This window comes from Carcharodon carcharias, chromosome 14, assembly GCF_017639515.1.
Source record: "Carcharodon carcharias isolate sCarCar2 chromosome 14, sCarCar2.pri, whole genome shotgun sequence".
Classification (NCBI taxonomy): Eukaryota; Metazoa; Chordata; class Chondrichthyes; order Lamniformes; family Lamnidae; genus Carcharodon; species Carcharodon carcharias.
In genome coordinates this window covers 80698981-80722533 of record NC_054480.1, presented here as the reverse complement: position 1 = coordinate 80722533, position 23553 = coordinate 80698981, and the positions used below count along the sequence as shown (strand labels likewise).

General features: G+C 41.3%; 1 protein-coding gene across 2 annotated transcripts in view; it reads right to left on the bottom strand.

Moving 5' to 3' along the window:
• Nucleotides 1-23553, bottom strand: part of pcif1 (phosphorylated CTD interacting factor 1) — a 496521-nt gene that overhangs the window by 24187 nt on the left and 448781 nt on the right. For both annotated transcript variants that reach the window (XR_005945091.1, XM_041204028.1), the window contains exons 12-14: nt 19916-20002; nt 13641-13825; nt 4101-4194 (exon numbers count right to left, since the gene is read on the bottom strand). Coding sequence is in view for 1 of the 2 variants with exons in the window: in XM_041204028.1 (XP_041059962.1) it covers nt 4101-4194; nt 13641-13825; nt 19916-20002 (366 nt within the window). In the remaining variant the exon portion in view is untranslated. The remainder of the gene's footprint in view (nt 1-4100; nt 4195-13640; nt 13826-19915; nt 20003-23553) is intronic.

Sequence of the window (23553 nt, the reverse complement as noted above, 5' to 3'; positions counted from 1 at the left end):
TCCTATTCAAAAGCACATTCCCCATTCGCGATTTTGTGGGAATGCAAGCCCCACAAACGGTGGGAATTTATTGTAGTTCCAGGTTTGCTGACAGCACAAAACTAGGTGGGAATGTGAGTGCTAAGGAGGATGTAAAGAGGCTTCAAGGCGATTTAGACAAGTTGAGTGAATGGGCAAATACATGACAGATGCAATATAAAGTGGATAAGAGTGAAGTTATCCACTTCGGTAGGAAAAACAGAATGGCAGAGTATTAATTAAGTGGTGATAGATTGGGAAATGTTGTTGTACAAAGGGTCCTGGGTGTTCTTGTGGTGGCTTTGTGCTATTGTCACTGCACTAGTAATCCAGAGGCCTAGGGTAATACTCTGGGAATACAAGTTCAAATCCCACAATGAGAGATGGTGAAATTTGTATTCAATTAAAAAAAAAATCTGAAATTAAAAGTCTGATGATGATCATGAAACCATTGCTGATTGTCATAAAGACACTAAGGAAAGGAAATCTGCCAACCTTACCTGGTCTGGTCTACATGTGACTCCAGACCCACAGCAATGTGGCTGACTTTTAAAAATGCCCTCTGAGAGATTAGGGATGGGCAATAAACGCTGGCCTAGCCAGCAGTGTTCACATCCCATGAATAAATAAAAAAAAGTCACAAGCAGTTAGGAAGGCAAATGGTATATTGGCCTTCATTGCAAGAGGATTTGAGTACAGGAACAAGAATGTCTTACTACAAGACCACACCTAGAGTTTTGTGTCTAGTTTTGGTGTCCTTGCTTAGGTGTCCCTTTATCTAAGAAACAATATACTTACCATAGAGGGAGTGCAGCGAAGGTTCACCAGACGGATTCCTGGGATGGCAGGATTCTCGAATGAGGAAAGATTGACTAGGCCTTTATTCACTGGAATTTAGAAGAATGAGAGGGGATCTCATTGAAACGTATAAAATTCTGACAGGGCTGAACAGATTGGATGTAGGGATGGTGCTTCCTTTGGCTGGGGGGTCTAGAATAAGGGGTCACAATCTCAGGATACAGGGTAGGCCATTTAGGACTGAGATGAGGAGAAATTTCTTCACTCAGAGGGTGATAAACCTGTGGAATTCTCTACCAGCGAAGCTGTGGAGGACAAGTCACTGAATATATTTTAAAAGGAAATTGATAGATTTCTGGCCTGTAAAGGCGTCAAGGGGTATGGGGAGAGAGCGGGAGTATGATGTTGAGATAGAGGGTCAGGCATGATCATACTGAATGGCGGAGCAGGCTTGAAGGGCCGAATGACCTAGTTTCTATTTTCTATGCTTTTATAGATTTCCTATTAACCATCCAGTCTCCATCTCAAATAAGTAAGTTTACTGGACTGCAGACAGATAATCTGCAACATCTAACACCATGAGCCAGATTTTGCAGTTCTGAAACAGGACCAAACGAAGGTGGAACAGCAAAAAAGGGCCGCTAAGTGGGGCAGCTGGACACCACTTTCTGTTTTTACCCAATGCCATTTTGCACAGTATAGGAAAGGGCAGAGGTGGAAACCAGACCCACTCCCATTAATGACCCATTTAAAATTGTTGTAGACTCATTGAGAGCACGCCCCAGATTAAGTGTCTTAATTTTCACCGGACTTCAGCAGCTGTTGGTTTTTACAGCAGCTACATTGAGGCGTGAACCATGGATTGGAGGCAGAAAGAGTTGAAGTGAAATGGTTTCACCTCCTTTACAGTTCATCATGTAGCATGAGTTGTATCTGTGTTCATTAAGGTGAGTCATGACTTGCTGTGATTGGAAGATGTAACTACCCATAAAACAATGTTTTTGTCAGATTGTTACTAATGCCAACTGGCAAGCTGTCAAGAAAAGATCAACACTTTAAATGCGGTAAAGTTTTCCAATCAGTTAAAAAAGTTCATCGAATAGATAAAAAGGTATAGTACATTTCACATTATTGAAAGAGTAGCTTATGTGATAACAATATGTAAATGTTTAATCTTTTTTCATTACTTTTATGCTATCACCTCAGACATCTGCTGAGATAGCAGTTCTGAGGTCAGTTTGTTTACTTGCAGCCCTTGGCTGCAATCCAACTGTATAATTGTTTTACAAGTGCTTGACTCTGTTTACAAAATTGGTTTGAAGAGTCTGATTATTTATTCAGATGTTTTATGGGTTCTTCGCTGCAATCCAGCTGCTTAATCATTTTACAAATGCTGCAATCTGTTTACACAGCTGGTTTGAAGAATCTGTTTACTTGGGGAATTTTATGGGCTATTCAACAGCTTCCAACTGTTGGAAAAGGGGTTGTGAGATCTGTTCATAAAATGGATAATGGGTGGGGGGGGGGGGGTGAAGTAGCGAGGATGAATGAAGTGAAGGTGAGTGAGGATGAGGGTGAGGAGTTGAGGGGGTGAGGATGAGGTGAGTAGGGTGAGGAGGGGGTTTAAACTGATCAGAAGATTTAAATTTCTAAAGATTGTAAGGTCTTCTTGATACATCTTAACCTTCACCACTGATTCCATTGGAAGAACTGGGCAATGTTTGGTGGGAACACAGGCAGGCCTTTTAATTTGCCCATTCTGGAATCATCCTACTTCTGACCCCCCTCAGGCCTGCTGTCTCCAGTGGTAGGCCCAACTCTAGGTCAATCAAGACTATGGTTCTGGAAAGTCCTGTTTCCTGGCAGCCTGGTGACGGAGATGGGATCATGGCTGAGGGATTATTCTCATCCCTCAATTTCCACCACAGAGATGCAAATCCAGGCCCATGCCCAACACATCTGAGATCTCAGGGCCCGCTCACATCAATCGTATCATGTGACACCAGGAGAGCAAGTGGTACGTTCACCATTACAACACATCACTGGTTAGTGCAAGCTGATGGTAATCACATGCTTTAAATGATTTATATGTAAAAATGCATGCCATTTTTAGAACACAACACTAAAAGTTGTAAATATTAAAATATGACTTCACCTGAGCATGCTGAATATTCTTTTTCCATAATGTCCTTCAACATAGGTAAGTGTGCAGTTATGCACAAAGATTCAAAGATTTCATGCATAGAGTATAAAATGGGTGGGCATAAGTTAAAGGTGACCGAAGGGGTGAAAGTCTTGGATTGGTCACTGATAGTGCACTAATAATTCAAGTACTATAGCCCCATTCCCTTCCCACCTCAAATAGGCCATCTTAGCTCTTGACATGGTACAGAGAAGGGCAACAAAGTTAATTCTAGCTTAAATACACTGGCCGGGATTTTCCCGCACTGTTGCAGGTGAGATCTGTCGTGGGTGAGGCAGTGCCTCAGCCAGAAGTCCATTGACTTGCAGCGGGACTGGAAGATTGCGGCAGCGGGTGGGTGTGGAAAATCCCGCCGGCTGAGTATAAGATAAGCTTTATGCCTTAGGTTTCAATTCACTTCGAAAGATTCTGATTCAAACTACAATTATTTAGGGCACAGGTTATTTGAGCTGTTAGGGCTGGCACAGTTTGAAGCCACCCATTAAATTGAGGCATCAGATAGTGACGTTGGATATGAGAGTTTTACTTTTCTCCCACTGTGTCTGGAACAGCATCCCAGAGGTGCTAATGAGGGCTGACTCCCTTCAAGGTGGCATTCTGCATATCTCTGAAGAACTAGGAGATCAAAGGAAGGATTTTAGGCCAATAACCAAGAGGTTGGGGCCTCCTAGTGTTTGCCTCATTGCTTTACAGTGGCTGGAGAAGGATTTTTGACACAGATTTCCTCAATTGGTAACTGGACTGCAAAGCGAGTAATTGGGGCAACAATGAATGAGACTGATGGCCTTTAGTCATCTGAAGTACATGAACATCATTACACTGCAAGCTAAAACTGACTAAAGGCAAGGTTTCACAATGAATATCAGAAATAATACTCTTATCATAATCTGACCTCCAAATAGAAATCATTCATTTGGGCAAGTCATTCATTTTTTCCAGTGATGTTATCAGATCTGTGGTCATACAACTTGCTATTAAAGTTCTTGATACTTTAAAAAAACACTTCAACTGAGCATTGATACAAGCCTTGTCTTATACCCAGTCCATTTTGATAGTGCAGGCTAACACCTCAGACCCTCACCTCCATGTGTGTGACCATAGACTCCATCAGTTCTTCACCAAACGGAGGATTTGCTTCAAAGGAGCCACTGACTGGTGAGAAAGCCAAGAATGAGCTGTAAAGGAGAAAACAAGTAGCAGCTTTCACACTGTTCAGTATCAGCTCAACAGACAGGTATACAGGAAAAGGCACAACACACATAAGACATGGTCCCTCACACTGTGGAACAATCAGAACATACTTGCACATAGCACAATCAAACTATCGTCTTCAGCAAACACAGAGACCTAACACTTACAGCTCAAACACAGCAATCAGACTCTCACTCACAGCACAGTCTCAAGGATCTGACCTTCTCCCACAGCTGTGGATGAACCATATTTCACTGTGTCTAAACCGTCTCTCATTGTGCAAAGTGATTCTTCACCCCTCTCTCCATGCAAACTATTGCGTGCAGGACTACATTGGTGGACCAGGAGTCAATGCATCAAATTATAATTCTCATCCTTGTATTTAAATCCCTCCAATTGACTCACTCCTCACTGTCTGTAATCTTCTCCAGTACTAAAACCATCTGAGCACTCTGCATTCATCCAATTCTGTCCTCTGATGCATCGCAACTCCCTTCACCCCTCTACAGGTGGCCATGCCTTTAAGTACAGAAGCTCTAAACTCTGAAATTCCCTCTCTAAATCTCTACTCCTTTTTGACACTCAAAATGATCAAAAAACAGTGCAGAAGTTGTGAATTTGGTACAAGTGGGGGCTTGATGCAGAGAGGAAAGAGGGGTTGCAATTTGTCTATAATACTTGTCATTGTTTGTGAAAATTTGAGGCAGTAAGTATTTTAAAATTTGTTTCCAGTGTTTTATTGCTTAGTGCAAGTTAGTGTGTAGAAAAAAATCGTACAACAAGCTAACAAATAGATGTAAACAATATGGCAAAACAGGCTGCAGTACTGCAGTATGTGGACAGCAAGGTTATCCAGAGCAACACATCTCCAGTAAATGTCTCCATCTTGAACCTCCCTGGGTTAGAGTCCTTTAGCTGGATGTGAGCTGGAGACACTCTGACATGTAAGAGAGGCAGGGCAGCATCTGGCAGCTTTGTTCCAGACTTAAATCACACTTCATAGAGAGGTGCAGATTCAGAATGGGGCTGATATGACTGATAGTGTACATACTGTACAGAGCAAGGGGAACCTAGGTAAGCTAGAAAATGAGGAACCACAGAAACTGATCCTATTCAATAGGTACAATTGTACTTGTTACTTGTGAGAAGAAGAATAAAGACTGTCAGAAGGACAGACAGAATGTGAACGTTGATGCCTTGGAGCAGGCAGCTGTCCAATGGGGGTAAGGGGGGGAGGAAGGGAAGCATAATATCGTATTTGGACTCAATAAAAAAAGGAGATAAACAGCATCCTTGTATAAGCAGGATTGAGAATCCCACATAGTATGTTGCCCACCTGGTTCCAAAGTGAGGGACCGCTTGAACCAGACTGAAAGGATATTGGAGAGTGAGGGAGGGAGGATCTAGTTGTTGTGATCCATGTTGGAACCAACAACATAGGGTAGAGTAGGCAAGAGGTCTTGTTTGGAGAGTTCCAGGAACTCAGAGCTAAATTAAAGAACAGGACTTCAAGGATTATAATCTCTAGATCATTACCTGAGCCACATGCAAATTGGTATAGGGCTAAGCAGAATGGGGAGGGTGGGGGAGAACTTGTGGCAGAAGGAGTAGTGTGGGAAAGAGGGTTCCATTTCATGAGACACAGGCACTAGGACTGGAACAGGAAGAAACTGTACTGTTAGAATGGCTCCACCTGAATCAGGCTGGGACCAGGGTCCTCACAGAAAGAATGAAAGTATTAATAGGGTGGTCAGGAGGACTTTAAACTAGTAAATTAGGTGGGGAGTAGGTGGAGAGGGGGAGTGGGGGCCATGAAGGGGTAGTAATAATAATCGTTCAAAAAGTAAATAAAATGGAAGGGAGTAGAGTAACAGGCAATGCAGGCAAAGGGAAAACAAAGATGTAAAATGATTAAACCATGAGAGGAAAATAAGAAAATTGGAGCTAAAAGGGAAATTAGGGTATTCAGCCCAAATAAGCATTCCTTAAGCATTCCTTGGAGCATGAAGGAACAAACTGAATAAATTGCAGGCATAAATTCAACTTGGAAATGATGACGCGGTAACCATTACTAAGACACGAATGCAAGACAGTCAGGGCTGGGCACTAAATCTTCCAGGTTATAAGGTTCACAGGAAAGATCGGGAAATGATAGATGGGGAGAAGCAGCCTTAGTGATTAAGATGAAATTACTTCAATGATAAGAAGGGATATAATGAGACATATACAGGCAGTGGAGACATTGAGTAGAATTAAGAAATAGGAAAGGATTTAAGATTGTAAAGAGAGTTTGGGAAAGGCCTCCTGGTAGCAGCTGTAAAGTAGTAGATTGTATAAATGCAGATTTTAGACAAGCATGTAGCAAAGGCAGGGTGGTTGTATTGGGGAATTTTAACTTTCATATAGATTGGTATAAGCACACTACCGCATGGCAAAAAGGTAATGAATTTCCTCAGTGTGCCCTGGAGTTTTCTGCAACAATATGTTCTAGAACAAACAAGGGGGCAGACCAGATTAGATGCAGTAATGAGCAAGAACCAGATTTAGCTAACAGCCTAACACGTATCCTAACAGGGTGAACATTTATCTAGAAACAATCATAATATGATAGAGTTCAACACAGTGTTTGAAAGAGAGAAAGGCAAAACAGCTACTAAGTTCTAGATTTAAGTATGGCTGCCTTATGATATGAGTGTCCACAGTTAAATGGGCAAATCTGTTAATGTGTGAAAAAAGCAGATCAGTGGGAGGTGTTCGAAAAGAATTTAACATCGTACAGAATCAATTTATATCCTAAAGGGCGAGAACTCTGCTTGTCAAAAAACATAGCCTTGAATATCTAAAGAGGTAAGAGACAACATAAGATTAAAAGAGAAAGCATACAAAAATACCACAGATCCTGGCAAATGGGAAGACACAGAGATCAGCAAAGAGTGACAAAGCAGATACTAAGAGCTAAGAAAGGGAATATGAAAAGAAACTTGCAAAGGGATGTCAAAATTAGCACAAATAATTTTTACCATTAGGAAAAGGAGGTTGGTCAGGAGCAAGGTGGACCCCTTGGATACAGTGATATTGTCACTGAAAATAAGGAAATGGCAGGCATCTTGAATATTCTTGTGTTAATATTTTCAGTAAAGGAAGAGGTCAGCATGTCAGACATCCCAAGTAATATTGAATCATGGACAGGGACTCACCAAAAATAACAAGCAAAATAACAATAATGAAGAAAACAATGGCACCAAAGATCGACAAATCCCCAAGACCAGATGGTTTCCACCTTAGAGTTTTAAAGGAAGTAGGGAAAAATACTGCAGATGCTGTCACTGTAATCCTCTAAAGTTTTCTTGAATTCAGGAACCATTTCTTTAGATTGGAAAATCTGCACATATCACCCTGCTATTTAAGAATGGTAAGAGAGGAAAATTAGGGAACTTTAGACCAATTAGCCTATCATCTGTTGCTGGAAAATTACTACGGTCTATAATTAAGGGTGGGGAGGGGGGTGCCATTAGCTCTATTGTCTAGATGGCTAGTGTGTGAAATAGATTAACGGCAACAGCGTAGGTTCGATTCCCATTTCAGCTGAGGTAGACCTGGCACCTGCCTCTGCGCACTGCTCCTGAGAGTGGAAGGTAATGGCAAACCAGTATTGACAAAAAAACTGCCAAGAAAACAGCTCAGGATGAAACAGCAGCAGTCAATGAACAAAGGACATACCTTCGGGCAGAGCAGACATGAATGAAGTAATTACAAATAAAATTGACTGAACATTTGAAAATTTTCAGCTGATCTGAGATAGCTGGAATGGATTTGTACAGGGTAGGCCATACCTGACGAATATGACTGAATTTTTTGAAGAAATGTCTAAAGTAGGGTACAGCAGAATGTCAATGGATGTTAGTTGCATGGATTCCAGAAAGCATTTGACAAAATCCCTCATAAGAGACTGTTAGTGGAAGCCTAGGGCATTGAAGGCAAGTTATTACCTGTTTAGGAAAATTGGTATTGTAGCAGGAGACAGAGTAAGAATAATGGGTAAAATGTGGCTAGTGGTGTCCTTTAAGGATCTGAGTTGAGGACTCAACTGTATTCATTAATGACTTAGATGATGGGATAAAAAGCCACATATCCAAATTTGCCAAAGACAGAAAGATAGGCAGCACTGTAAACAGTGTAGATAGAATTTAAAAATTATAAAGAGACATCGGTAGATTAAGTGAATGGGCAAAACTATAGCAAAACAATTTCACTATAGGCAAATGTGAGGTCATCCACTTTGGACCTAAAAAGAACAGAGGGTACTTTCTAAATGGTGAAAATCTAGAAACAGTGGAGATCAATAGAGACTTGGGTGTCCAGGTACATAGATCATGAAAATATCACAGATATAGAAAATAATCAAAAAAAGTCTAATGATTCCTATATATCTAGAGAACCAGAATACAAGAGATTAAAAGGCAAGCTTCAGCCCTGGTTAGACTGGAACACTTTGAGCAGTTCAGGCCACTACATCTCAGGAAGGATGTATTGGCTTCAGAGGCAGTGCTGCAGAAATTTACCAGAATGATGCCTGAACCCAAAGAGTTAAATTATGAAGAGAGATTACATAAATAATCCCTGAAATCTAGTAAGTCAAGGAGTGATTTGATTGAAGTTTTCATGACATTAGGAGAACAGATTGGGTAGATAGAAAGAACCTATTTTTGCTGGTTAGGGCCAGCCCTTTCAGGAGTGAAATTAGAAAGCACTTGCACACACAAAGGCTGGTAGGAGTTTGGAACTCTCTTCTGTAAAGGGTAATTGAAACTAGACCAATTGCAAATTTTAAATGTGAAATCGAAAGATTGTGTTATATCCAATAGTATTAAGGGATATGGAGAAAAGGAAAGTATGTGGAGCCAGGCCACAGATCAGCCATGACCTCACTGAATGGTGGAACAAGCTCGAGGGGTTAAATGGTTTACTCCTGTTCCTATGTTCCTATATGTACTACTTTGACCAAGTAATCAGTCATCTTATGTACCTTACCTTATTTAGCTTAGTGTCAATTTTTATCTGATTATGTATCTGCCATGCAGTTTGGGCCATTTTATACATTAAAGTGCCACATAAATGCAAACTGTTGTTGTAAGTTTACTCACTATATAAACCCGCTCACTGTATAAACTCTCTCTCCCTGTAAAAAGTAGCACCAGCTCAGAAATACAGTCTATTTCAGATTTCCTGTCCTGAACAATGCAGCACTCACCCTGGAATACGCAGGAATACCAGCCCAGTAGGTTACAAAGGAAAGAGTAAGTTGCAAGCGAGCTCTGTAGGAGGAAGCTGATTTTCATTCAAATAATAAGGATCAGCATACCACGGGTGGAAAATCTAATGTGCTTCAAGCTGGATACATCTCTCATTCTACCTGGTTTACTCATGCTCCACATAAAAAGAACAACAAAATTGAATGGTTTTGGACGGAGGGGTGAAATTTACTCCGAAAATGCTTGAAGCAGGTTGAGAGTCAGTTTCATTCAATGGAGGCAAAGCTGTGGAGATCTGCTTTGTAATTGCTCATTGTCCACACATTGTGCTTCTTATAAATTCCAGTTCTCCAAGAAATGGGAAAAATAGGAATGTCTGAGCAGAGGTATATCAGTTAGCATATATGTTTCCAGCATGCAGGTAAAATGTCAGCTCCCTGCAAAGAGAAGCAGGTGATACTGACCAAACAAAAAGGGATTCATCCTCTTTGGATCAATCATACTTGGGCCTTGGATAAAAATGATAGATCCTGAGGTATTGTGTGTTAAGTACAATAGAACAACTGTTTGAAAAGATTACAGCACAGGTCAGTTTAGATAAGTCAAAAGAGTATGGCTGAAGAAAGGTGTTAACAATGGTTCACAGCTAAAAAGGCACAGAGCTTCATAGATGAAAGCAGCATTGCACAAGGCTGTTGTTGCTGCTACTTATACAGGCCAGCAATGGGGTTTTGAGGAATAGTCATCAACCTGAAACACTTACACTTTCTTCTTCTCTCCATAGAACCTGCCTGACCTGTTGAACATTTCCAACAATTCCTGTTTTTATTTCAGATTTCTAGCTTCTGCAGTATTTTTCTTTTCATTCAATGATTTTTATGCTCACATCAATAGGAAGCAGCCTTAAAACGTGAGGTTTAGAGGTGCTGCACTGAATGTAAGAGTTTGAACTTAAACTCACTAAAACTGAACTGTTATCTTGGATAGACCCTGTCACCTTATCGTTAAGAGACATCCAACTACATCATAGTGAAATAGGCTCACAATGATTTAGATTCTGCCAATTGTTAATAATCAAATTACTTTTAGTGAAATAGTTAATATTTAACATTAACTAAAGCAGTCCTAGTGATATAATGCTGCATGCACCTCAGGTTTGCTCAGCTGCTCTTCACTTATTGTTGGACTATGATTCATCTACCATTGACTAATTTGGTTTGGTTAGTAATCAATATCTTCCAAACAAGATATGTGATAGTCTGAAGGGATTTGTCAGGGCAACGTTGCTGGTACATTCTGAATACTGTGTATCATGAGCGTTGGCAAGCTTGATGGAACAGTTGGTCTTACTAGTTGTTCAATTCTGTACGTATATCTCTCTGTTCCCATATCCTAATTAAATGTTACCATTCATTTCAGTACTCTCATTATTTATACTACTGCCCCTAGGTACTGATCATGGGTTTACAGATTTTAATACTGAGATGCCCAGCACTGAGGCATGGATGCCGGGTACAGATACAAAAATACTGGGAATTGATGCAGGTACACCAAGCTCCATGCTCATGATGGCTGGTTCTAGACACTTCTTGCCCTCTCGCAGCCATGAAATCTCCTGCGGGGGGCAAAAACATAAAAACCTAGGACCAATAAGGGGGAAGAAACACTGGAAAGTTCCTATCCAACCAGAGTGGGTACATACAGAAATCTTTGATTGTTGCAGGACAAGTTGATAAAGCTTTTAAAAAAAAACCTATGTGGCCCTAGGCTTTGTGCATAGATTCATAGAAAAGCAAGGAAGTTATCCTAAACATTTAAAAACCACTGTTTTGGAGTGCTGTAATATGGGTACACTGGGTATTGATATGGATTTACTGGATAAGAGAGTTTGCAACTTTATATACATGGCTTTGTAGTGATGATTTGAGAAATTTATTTCTGTACAAGTCAGCAGGAAAGAATTAAGATTGTGCAAAGAAGAAAGTGTTGAAAGGTTAGATTAAGAGGTGAGTGGCAAGGTGCTTTGATAAAGCAAGGTAATTCTCACAAGGAATTAGTAAAATAAAATAAACCTATCCACATCTTCTGACAGTTAAATTAAATGCCATTTGTAGAGGTCTGAAAACTCGCTTCATCCATCAGACAGGGATCACCAGTGAGTTGTATGACATGTAATATATGCAGGTGAAAGTGGCTAGGTATTAAATAGCTGACAAAGCCACAGATCTGTTTTAAGGTCTGCTACAGGACATCTGCACTTTCTACACAAGAGGAAGATATTATAGATGAACCAATCATCACAAATATCTTTCCATTGGATTGATGAGTTATGTCTGAAACGTTAACTTTATTCCATCCTCCACAGATGCTATTTTGGCCTGCATTTCCTGCTTTAATATTATAATCAACTTGGCAATTTTCTGGGGATGGAATAGAGGGAACGATCGCGGACCTAACCAGGGGTGCTTATAGGATGGCTCAGAAAATTTTATATCTAACTTGTGCTACACTTCCCCAGGACACTTGCTGTTGGCACGGAAATGCTCAAAATGTGCAGTTCTTCACCTCTGATGTCTTCATCTCAGTAAACGATCACCAAAAAGTGCAAATTTTAAAGTAACAATAAAAGATGAAAAATTCTAAGAAAGCACAAATCATGGAGGAGAATGCAAAATATCATGGGGCAGAATATTGCGCTCGTTGGGCGGGCGCACGGATCCGAACGAGCATAAAATGACGCACGATGACGATGGGCAAGCATCCCAACGTCATCGCGCAATATTTTGGTTGGTGGGCATTCATGGGAGTTGACAGTGCGCCCGCCAACAATTAAGCGGCCTATTAAGTCCATTAAAGTAATAGCCAAGTTCAATTTTTTGCTGCCCATCCAACCTTATGGTTGACTGGCAGGCAAAAAGGCCAAGCGGCCTTTCGATTTTTTAAGAAACTTCATCCACGGACAGGATGAGGTTTCCAATAGCAAATAAAATAAAATAAACATTTAAAATTCATTTATAACATGTCTCTGCTTATGTGACAGAGTCACATGAGGGGACATGTTTTTAACATTTATAAAATCTTTCTTTTTTACTTTCAAAAATCATCTCGCTGAGGCAGCTCTGTGTCTCAGGGAACTTTCCTGCATGCACCCACGTGCATGCACGAACTCCCGCGCTCACCTTCCTCTCCCACAGGCAGCATTGAGCGCTGTAGTGTGTGCTTCACACTCGACGGGCCTTAATTGGCCAGACAGTGTGAAATCGCGTTCGGGCCTCAATTGCAGGCGGTGGTCACTTTCACGACCCCTTTCAGGCCCGCCCAGCGTGCCCAACTAGGGCAAAATTCTGCCCATAGAATCCCTGAGAGCAAGAGAGAGAGAGTGAGAAAGAAGTGAGAGACAGTTATCTGGGAGTGAAAGAGAAAGAGCAACATAGAGGTGGCAGAGGGAGACAACTCGACATGGAGATGAAAGAAAGAGATACATGGGAATGAGAGACATGAAAGAGAGATATGGGAGTGAGAGAGAAAGAGAGAGAGAAAGAAAAAGAAATAAAAGTCACATTAAAAATACAAGAGTGAGCGATACATTAACAACTAGAAAGTAAGAGGCACCAGAGAGGGGGTAACATGAGATACAGAGTGACATTCAGATAAGAGACATTCACATTTACATCCTGCCTGATGTTGCACTCTATTGAATCTAATGAAGAATAAAATGAGGCCAGGAATAAAATAATAGTCTGACCCAAATAGGTTCTGTTCCTACCAGGCAGATTGGGTGAAAATTACCCCATAGTGAAAGGCACAGATGAAAAAGTGAAATACATGAGATTGAGAAGCATGAAAAGGGAAATATGAAAAATGGAGACACACAGGGAAGGAAACAAGAGAGATATGCGAGACAGATATCAGAAACTGATATGAAGTAGGTAAGAAAGACCCATGAGAAAAAACACATACAAAAAATATTCCTGAAATAAATTAATAAAGTGCAAATCATCACAGTCAAGATAAGAAACTTTAGAAGTTATAAAATTACAAAAAAGACCCAGAAAAAAAATAACCAAAGCATCCCTCCTGGCTTTTGATGGAAAATTTATTAACAGACTGAACACAACATACTGAGACATCTACAATATTCTCAATATACTAGAATGAAGTAATTAAGTTCGACTCACCCCCTGGATCCAAAGTAGCCATCGGTGTCAGGAAATGCAGAGCAGTACTGTCTGAAATAACAGTTCAGTGGTGAGGCAAAACACTCAAATGTTACGCCAAATTGTTTGTTCAGAGCTTCAAACACAGATACTGGTAGAGCCCCCTGAAAACCAGTGCCTTCGTGTATCCCAACACCAAACATGGACTGAAACAAAACAAATACTGCACTGTAAAATCCTTACACTATCAATTGTTAGAATAACCTGCATCATTTACTGATGATAAGCTGTAGTCAATCATAGTATTGAAACTTACTGTTGTGTAGCTATCAAGAAAAACACTACAGCAGTGACCAACTTTCTCAGAATTGTGCAGGTGTTCCTGCAATGCTGCTTTAACAATTCTCCACAATACAGCCAGCCAAATATCAATGTTTCTAGTAACCCTATTTCTTTGTTTTACAGGCATTTTTGTAACGTGTACATTACACATTCCTCATGTCATCTTGAAATAGAAGAAAACTGGTGCAGTTTCAAAATTATAAACAGCACCATGGTCATTGCAATGGGCTGTGAAGGGTTATTACAATGCAAGGAGCTTGTGTTTGTCAATGGTGGTCAGGAGGTAACTGGATGGGCACTTGACAGAAATGAACTTATAAATCTATGGGGATAGAGCAGGGGAATGAGACTGATTGGATTCCTCAACAGAGCTGGCATGAATTCAATGAGCCATTTGTCCTCCTTCTGTGCTGTAGTGACTCTATGACTCTATAATGGCTATTGTATTGCAAGGGGTAATTGAACTACAAGGAGAAATTACACTGTAAGGGCCTAATTGCATCACACAGGTCCATATATTGCAAGACATTATTGCATTGCATAGGGTTACCGCAGTGCAAGTGACTATTGCACTGCAAGATGCTATTCAACTGCACAAGGGTTCTGTTACAGGCATGAATGAGAGAGAACTGAAACCCCTGTTACCTTCCCTTACAGTTCGTAATCAGTGTTTTTTTGACAAGGAAGAGGTGTGCATTTCTTAATCCCTGAGTGCGTGGACAATTTGAATAATCAGCAGCAAGCTTTTCATGAGTTTAAATAAAGAGGATTATTTATTCACACGTTCACCCCGAGAATCTAACGCAACATCACTTGCTCGCTCAGAAACACACACATACACACAGTTAAAGAGAATAGTGCACAATTACCACATGGACTGCAGTGGTTCAAGAAGGCAGCTCACCACCACCTTCTCAAGGGCAACTTGGGAAGGCCATAAATGCTGGCCCAGCCAGCAAAGCCCACATCCCATGAATGAATTTTTAAACATTTACAGTTATAAACAAAAGAATAGTTCATAATTCACATGATTGACCTGTCTTGGAAAACACATAGTGCAGGCTTGGTGAAGAAGAGGTTTTTCCACTCCTGAAGGGGAATTCAATAGCTGAAGTAGAGTTGTTGCAGGGTTCTCTCGAGGAGATGGACTTCCTCTAGGTCAAAGAGTTAGTTGGGGGAAGATGGTGGTATAGTAGTAAGGTCACTGGACCAGAAACCCAGGCTAATGTTCTGAAGACATGGGTTCAAATCCTGCTAAAGCAGCTGGTGGAATTTGAATTCAATTAATTAATCTGGAATTTGAAAGCTAGTCTCAGTAACAGTAATGTTGACCATGGAGCTATCATTGATTGTCATAAAATCCCAATTGGTCCACTTTATAGAAGGAAATCTGCCAAACTTGCCTGGTCTGGCCTAAATGTGATCCCAGACCCACACAATGTGGCTAACTCTTAACTGCCTTCTGCAATTGCCTAGCAAGCCAGTTCAAGGGCAATTAGGGATGGGGGAACAAATACTGACCTTGCCAGCAACACTCAAATCCCATTAAAGAATAAAGAAAAGAAAGTTACTTGTGGCCTTGTTACCAGGAGGTTGTTTGGCTGTATTGTTGAACTTGAAAAGGAACAGGCTTGGAGACCTTACGATATTACTGTCTCCAGCTTTTAATGGTATGGTTGCTGCTCTTTCTGTTTCTGCAGTTGTTGTGCAGACAGCAATTAAAAATTTAATTAGGGAGACCAACATGACTATCTTACCATGTGATTTCTCACAGTTTCCCTCTCCAAATACTGTGGGCTTAGATTGCTTTACCACAACCTGGGTTATTGATTGCAGACATGCAGCTTAGGGGGGCTGGGGGTGTGCGTTTCAGATAATCATCGTCTTGTTTTCAGAACGACCCATTCAAGTCAGGAAATACCCTTCTGGATGGTCTCAGGAGATTGGTACTGACACCTCTAGTCTGGAATGTGTCCTTTTGAGATAGTGTGGCAGTTTTTGAATCCACAACCGTGAGTCAGGTGACCCTCAGCTGCCATCTTTTGCAGCCCAACATTATCCACTTTGAAAATAAAGGTCATTTCCAGAAGATTCAACATTGAGCACAGTTGATGTTTTAAAAGTTATGAATAAAACATGCCTTTACTGACATGACACTATGCATTGTATAGAGCTATTCCAATGCACAGGGCTACTGCACTGCATGGTATGATTGCATTGCAAGGGGCTCTTGCACTCTCAGGGACTATTGTATTGCACAATTCTCCGAAATGGACTCAATTAGCCATATGTCCTCCATCTGTGCCGCAATTTTAAAAATTATTCTTTCATGGGATGTGGGCATCATGGTTAGCATTTGTTGCCAATCGCTAATTGCTCTTGAGAAGGTGGTGGTGAGCCACTTTCTTGAAACGCTGCAGTCTATGTGATGTACATCCACTGTGTTGTTTGGAAGGGAGTTCTGGAATTTTGGGGCAGAACTCCCTCAGATTTTTTCCTCAACATCATGCAGGAACAGCATGGGTGCAAATTAATGTCTGTGTAACTCTTGACCAATGTATATGTTGGACTGACAGTCCCACTATAAAACTAAGACCAGAAATTTCAGGGTCAAGTCATTTACATACTACGGGGAGGCTATTTTGGGTGCCTGCCTCAGGTAAGTGGCAGGGATTTTGTTGCGGTGTTTTAGGTGTAAACAAACACTTTGGATGTCTTTGATTGGATCTGCGCAAATTAAAATAAATTAGGAGATAGCAGAGGCCCTATAACATATATACATAAAATCATTAGAAAAGGAAACTGTGGCAGAGGACTGATCAACAACTAATGTAACAACCTTATATAAAGAGGGAGAGAGAACACCGTCCAGTAAATTGTAAACCATTTAGCCTAATCTCAGTACTAGGAAAGATAATGGAATCCCTTACAGTATCTAATACCTGAGTACAGTATAATATTAAATAACTGATTGTGTGTGAACTCAGAGATCAGCATGATATATCTCCCTATCAGACAGAAAACATATCTATGATTTTTCTGGTATTACACAGAATCACAGAATTGTTACAGCACAGAAGGAAGCCATTTGGCCCATCGTTTCTGCACTAGACACTTATAACAATTTCCTGTTTGATTTTTTCAACTTCAAACAATGATATTGCTAACTACTTCAAATATTGGAATAAAATAAATCAATTCTTAAATCACTAAATTCAAGTGAGTTCAACCTTTCATGTTCCAATATACTTTCAAATCATTATTGGTATTTCGTGAATGAACACTTGCATATTTAGATAAAAATCCGCATATCCTTTGGGGGTCTCCACTGGCACCTGGGTCTGCTTTATGCTTCAGGAACTGGAGTTGCTTATAACAGCTTTCTTTCATCATTTGTACCTCTGGGCTGCAAGCCATCAGTCTGCTGTCAGGGACTCTGGAGTCTCCACTCCTTGATCCTGGTGCTTCATCAGTCCCTTCTGCCATGTGTGCCTCACCTCGATGTCAAGCTGCTATTTGCTGTTCCACTATTTGCTCATCTTGATCTGGACCCAGATTTAACTCAAACTCTGGATTCTGAATCACAAAACCTGTAGACCCTGCAGCATTAACTGCAGTTTAGAAACAGACGTGTGGCTTTTGCTAAGTTACTATTCACTTCTTCGGTTCGTCCAAATTTGCCTGATGTTGAAACAAGCAGAGATCCTGAAAGGCCCCTCGGATCAAATAGTTCAGAAATGTACTTCATTTCCATTGAAGAGAGGAGGGGAAAATATTGGACTTAACCACACTTTCTGTTGAGTTGAATTCTTTGCAGAGTAAAACTGATCATGGTCGCATCGAACAGTTGATGTTGGGACAAAAATAAAAATACCTGGAAAAACTCAGCAGGACTGACAGCATTTGCGGAGAGGAACACAGTTGACCTTTCGAGTCCGTATGATTCTACAGCAGAACTAAAGAAATATAGAAATGAGGTGAAATATCAGCTGGTAGAGGGGGGTGGGACAGGTAGAGCTGTATAGAAGGCCAGTGATAGGTGAAGGCAAAGATGAGATTGCCAAAGATGTCATAGACAAAGGGACAAAGGGGTGTTGACGGTGGTGATATTATCTAAGGGATGTGCTAATGGGGACATTAAGGGTAGCAAGCAGGACAAGCAAGTGGGTGAACCCACTAGGGACATCTGCCACTAGCTTGTTCTGCTTGCTACCCTTAATGTCCCTATTAGCACAGTCTTTAGATGATATCACCACCGTCAATACCCCTGTGTCCTTTTGTCTATGGCATCTTTGGCAATCTCTTCTTTGCCTTCACCTATCACTGGCCCTCTATCCAGCTCTACCTGTCCCACCCCCCTCTACCAGCTTATATTTCACCTCATTTCTATATTTCTTTAGTTCTGATGAAGAGTCATATGGACTCGAAACGTCAACTGTGTTCCTCTCCGCAGATGCTGTCAGACCTGCTGAGTTTTTCCCGGTATTTTTGTTTTTGTTTCAGATTTCCAACATCTGCAGTATTTTGCTTTTACCTTAGTTGATGTTGGGTGGTGGGTTAAGAATGGTTTGTTGGGAGAGCAGATGTCTTTGATTAGGTGGAATTTGTGTCTTTAGCAGCCTTTAACAAATGCTTTTAACTGTGTAGTTTTGCCTTTAAAAAATGTGTGCAATGTTCAAATGTTTATGGTAACAAAAATAGACTAACATGAAACCTTGGCTTATTTTGAGACACTCTCACCTCCGCATCAGAAGCTTGTGGGTTCAAATCCAACTCCAGAGGCTAGAGCACATAATCTAAGCTGACACTCCAGTGTAGTACTAAGGAAGTGTTGTGCTATCTGAGGTGTCAAACTGAGGCTTCATTTGCCCTCTCAGGTGAAGGTAAAAGATTCCACGGCACCATTCCAGTAATAGCAGTGAAGTTATCACTGGTATTCTACTGAGCAATTATTGCTTAATGAGCATCATTTAAAATAAATTATCAGGTCATTATCTCACTACTTTTTTGGGACCTTACCATGTACAAATTGTCCACTGTGTTTCCTATATAAGTGTTCACTGTATTTTCAGTCACACCAGGGATGCCGCTTTTCCCTTAATGCTGCCATTTACATTGAGCCTTGTGACATAGATGCTAAACTAACCAACTTGGAATGTTGAACTGAATATTGTCTCCTCACAGCTCAAATTCAATCACTTGGATGAAACAACCTGCACTCTGCAGCATTACACAATGATGGTTTGAGATGGCAGTAGGTTTACTTAGAGGTGCAGTCCGCCTCTGAAATCCAGAAATGATGCACATTATCTGAATTAACAGAGGATCTCTCTGGTGATGCAGTAAAAAGGGTACAAATCTTTCTAGGAGTGCAATCATCAGTTGTTAAATGGTGTCTTGCACGCAGAACCTAATTATTTTATGAATGGGTTATCAAGAACCACCCCTCCCTAGTCAAAATGCCCCCTATTTTATTTCCTCAGAGTTGGTTAACCTATTATCATGGCTGAAAGGTCATGCTTGATAAACTTTATTAAATCCCCTGAAGTGATAACATTAAGAGTAAATAAATGTTGTAGATGTAATATATTTGTATTTCCAAAAGGTTTGATAACATACAACATGAGTAAGATCAGTAAGTATGATCAGTAAGATGTAAGATCAGTAAGATGAATAAGATGAGTAAGTAGTGGAATGGAAAGTTGGCTACACATCAGAAAACAGAAAGCAGGGTTATAGGTAGTTATTCCAATTGGTAAAAGATGAGAAATAGTATCATTGCTGGGACCAGTGCAATGGGTCTGCATCTCTATAAATGATCTGGATTCAATTATCAGAAGTACAAATTCAAACTTTGCAGCCAACTGGAAATTGGAGTATAGTTAATACTGAGGAAGAATGTGACAGAATACAGGAAGACATTAATAAGTTTAAGAAAGGGGTTTGCAGCTTACCTGGTATCTCCTGAGTAAGCACCAGACTCTTGTCAAGAACTTTTCAAATCGCACATCATCAACACAACTGTACCTATAGAGCTGTTCCTAAAAATGACATGACAGAATACTTTTAATATCTAAATAATTGTTTTGTTGATTTCATCCAAAAACAAAGTCAGCAAGGTTGTACAAGAGAAGTATTGAAATAGGAAGTCCTGCACTATAGTCGTGGCTTCACTTGATTCAATGGGTGCATGATTTGGAGGTTGCAATGGAAGAGTACAGTACCAACTTTCAGCCCTGCAGTGCAGTGAGTACAGCTCTGCTAATTTTGTCCAAAAATGTCAAATTACTTATACTTGCAATATGTTTGTCAGTGAATCCTGTTCCATGCTGTAGTTTCATGTTCAACAGAAAGTAGGTCACAGTTGCTTGCACATATCACTTAGAACTTATTCAGGTCAGGTCAAGATTTAAACCCAAGCTTCCAAAAGGAATGAACAGTGTCCAAGCCAGGGTGAAAGTGTCTCATTCAATGAATTAACTAATCCATCATCAAAAAGGAGAAAGCAGTGGGCATAGCGGTATGGTCATTGGACTGGTAATCCAGAGACCCAGGGTAATGCTCAGGGGACATGTGTTTGAATCCCACCAAGGCAGATGGCGGAATTTGAATTCAATAAAGATCTGGAATTAAAAGTCTAATGATGACCATGAAACCATTGCCGATTGTCATAAAAATCCATCTGGTTCACTAATGTCTTTTAGGGAAGGAAATCTGCCGTCCTTACTTGTCTGCCCTACATGTGACTTCAGATCTGCAGTAACGTGGCTGACTTTTAAATACCCTCTGAAGTGGCCTAGCAAGCCACTCAGTTGTATCAAACTGCTACAAAAATCAATAAAAAGGAATGAAACCGGCATCGAAATGACAACGGCAAACCCAATCCTGTAGATCGCTCAAAGTCCTCCTTACTAACATCTGGAGGATTGTGCCAAAATTGGGAGAGCTGTCTCACAGACGAGTCAAGCAACAGCCTGACACCGTCGTACTCACGGAATCATATCTTACAAATCATGTCCCAGACACCACCATCACCATTCCTGGGTATGTCCTGTGCCACTGGCAGGACAGGCCCAGCAGAGGTGGTGGTACAGTGGTATACAGTTGGGAGGGAGTTGCCCTGGGAGTCCTGAACATCGACTCCGGCCCCCATGAAGTTTCATGACATCAGGTCAAATAGAAGCAAGGAGACCTCCTGCTGATTGCCACGTACCACCCTCCCTCAGCTGATGAATCAGTGCTCCTCCATGTTGAACACCACTTGGAGGACGAACTGAGGGTGGCAAGAGCTCAGAATGTACCCTGGGTGTGGGACTTCAATGTCCATCACCAAAAGTGGCTCGGTAGCACCACTACAGACCGAGCTGGCTGAGTTCTAAAGGACATAACTGCTAGGCTGGGTCTGCAGCAGGTGGTGAGGGAACCAACAAGAGAAAAAAAAACACACTTGACCTCGTCCTCACTAACCTGCCTGCCACAGATGCATCTGTCCGTGACAGTAGCAGTGACCACCGAACAGTCCTTGTGGATCCTCACATTGAGGGTACCCTCCATCATGTTGTGTGGCACTACCACCATGCTAAAAGGAATAGATTTCTAACAGATCTAGCAACCCAAGACTGGGCAACCATGAGGTGCTGTGGGCCATCAGCAGCAGCAGAATTATACTTGAACACAATCTGTAACCTCATGGCCTGGCATATCCCCCGCTCTACCACTACCACCAAGCCAGGGGATCAACGCTGGATCAATGAAGGGTGCAGGGGGCCATGCTAGGAGCAGCACCAGGCATACCTAAAATGAGGTATCAACTTGGTGAAGCTACAACACAGGACTATTTGCATGACAAATAGCATAAGCAGCAGTGATAGACAGAACTAAGTGATTCCACAACCAACGGATCAGATCTAAGCTCTGCAGTCCTGCCACATCCAGTCATGAATGTTGGTGGACAATTAAACAACTCACTGGAGGAGGAGGCTCCACAAATATCCCCTTCCTCAATAACGGAGGAGCCCAGCATATCAGTGCAAAAGATAAGGCTGAAGCATTTGCAAGTCTTCAGCCAGAAGTGCCGAGTGGGTGATCCACCTTGGCCTCCTCCAGAGGTTCCCTGTATCACAGATGCCAATCTTCAGCCAATTCGATTCACTCCACACCAACTTAAGAAACGACTGAAGGCACTGGTTACTGCAAAGGCTAAGGCTCTGACAATATTCTGGCAATTGTACTGAGGACTTGTGCTGCAGAACTTTCCGCGCCCCTAGCCAAGCTGTTCCAGTTCAGTTACAACACTATCCAGCTACATGGAAAATTGCCCAGGTATGTCCTGTACACAAAAAGCAAGACAAATCCAACCAGGCTAATTATCGCCCCATCAGTCTACCCTCCATCATCAGTAAAGTGATGGAAGGGTCATCAACTGTACTATCAAGCGGTACTTGCTTAACAATAACCTGCTCACTGACGTTCAGTATGGATTCTGTCAGGGTCACTCAGCCGCTGACCTCTTAACAGCCTTGGTCCAAACATGAACAAAAGAGCTGAACTCCAGAGGTGAGGTGAGAGTGACTGCCCTTAACATCAAAGCAGCATTTGATTGAGTGTGGTATCAAGGAGCCCTAGCAAAAGTGGAGTCAATGGGAATCAGGGAAAATCTGGTTGTTAGATTCTGGGGTTGGGATAGGGTTAAGCAAATTATCTATTTATTCAAGCAGTGCCTCAGTATTGGTCTGTGTCTGACTATAGTGCCTTATTGTTGGTAGGTACTGGATAGAAGTCATAAGAACATAAGAAATAAGAGCAGAAGTAGGCCATTCAGCCTCTCAAGCCTGCCCTGCCATTCAATAAGATCATGGTTTATCTGAACTGGGCCTCAACTCCTCTTTCGTTCCAGTTCCTCATAGCCCTCAACGCCCTGATACTTCAAAAATCTGTCCACCTCCTCTTTAAATGCTTTCAGTGATCTAGCCTCCACAACTCTCTGGGGTAAAGAATTCCAAACATTCACTACCCTCTGAGTTTTAAATGAGTGTCCCTTTATTCTGTAACTATGTCCCTTAGTTCGAGATTCCCCCATTAGTGGAAATGTTTTCCCAACATCTATCCTGTCAAGCCCCCTCAGAATCTTGTATGTTTCAATAAGATCACCACTCATTCTTTTAAACTCTAATGAATAAAGGCCTAATCTGTTTAGCCGTTCTTGGTAATTCAATCCCTTCATCCCTGAAATCAACCTAGTGAATCTCTTTTGAACTGCCTCCAATGCCATTATATCCTTTCTTAAATACTGGGACCAAAACTGTACTCCAGGTATGGCCTCACCAACACCTTGTACAGTTTTAACAAGACTTCCCTATTTTTAAACTCCAACCCCCTAGCAATACAGGCCAAAATTCCATTTGCCTTCTTAATTACTTGTTGCACCTGCATGCTAACTTTTTGTGCTTCATGCACTAGAACACCCAGATCCTTCTGTGCTGCAATTTTTGGGAGTCTCTCTCCATTTAAATAATAGTCTGCCTTTTGATTCTTCCTACCAAAATGCATGACCTCACACTACTCTACATTAACCTCCATTTGCCAAGATTTT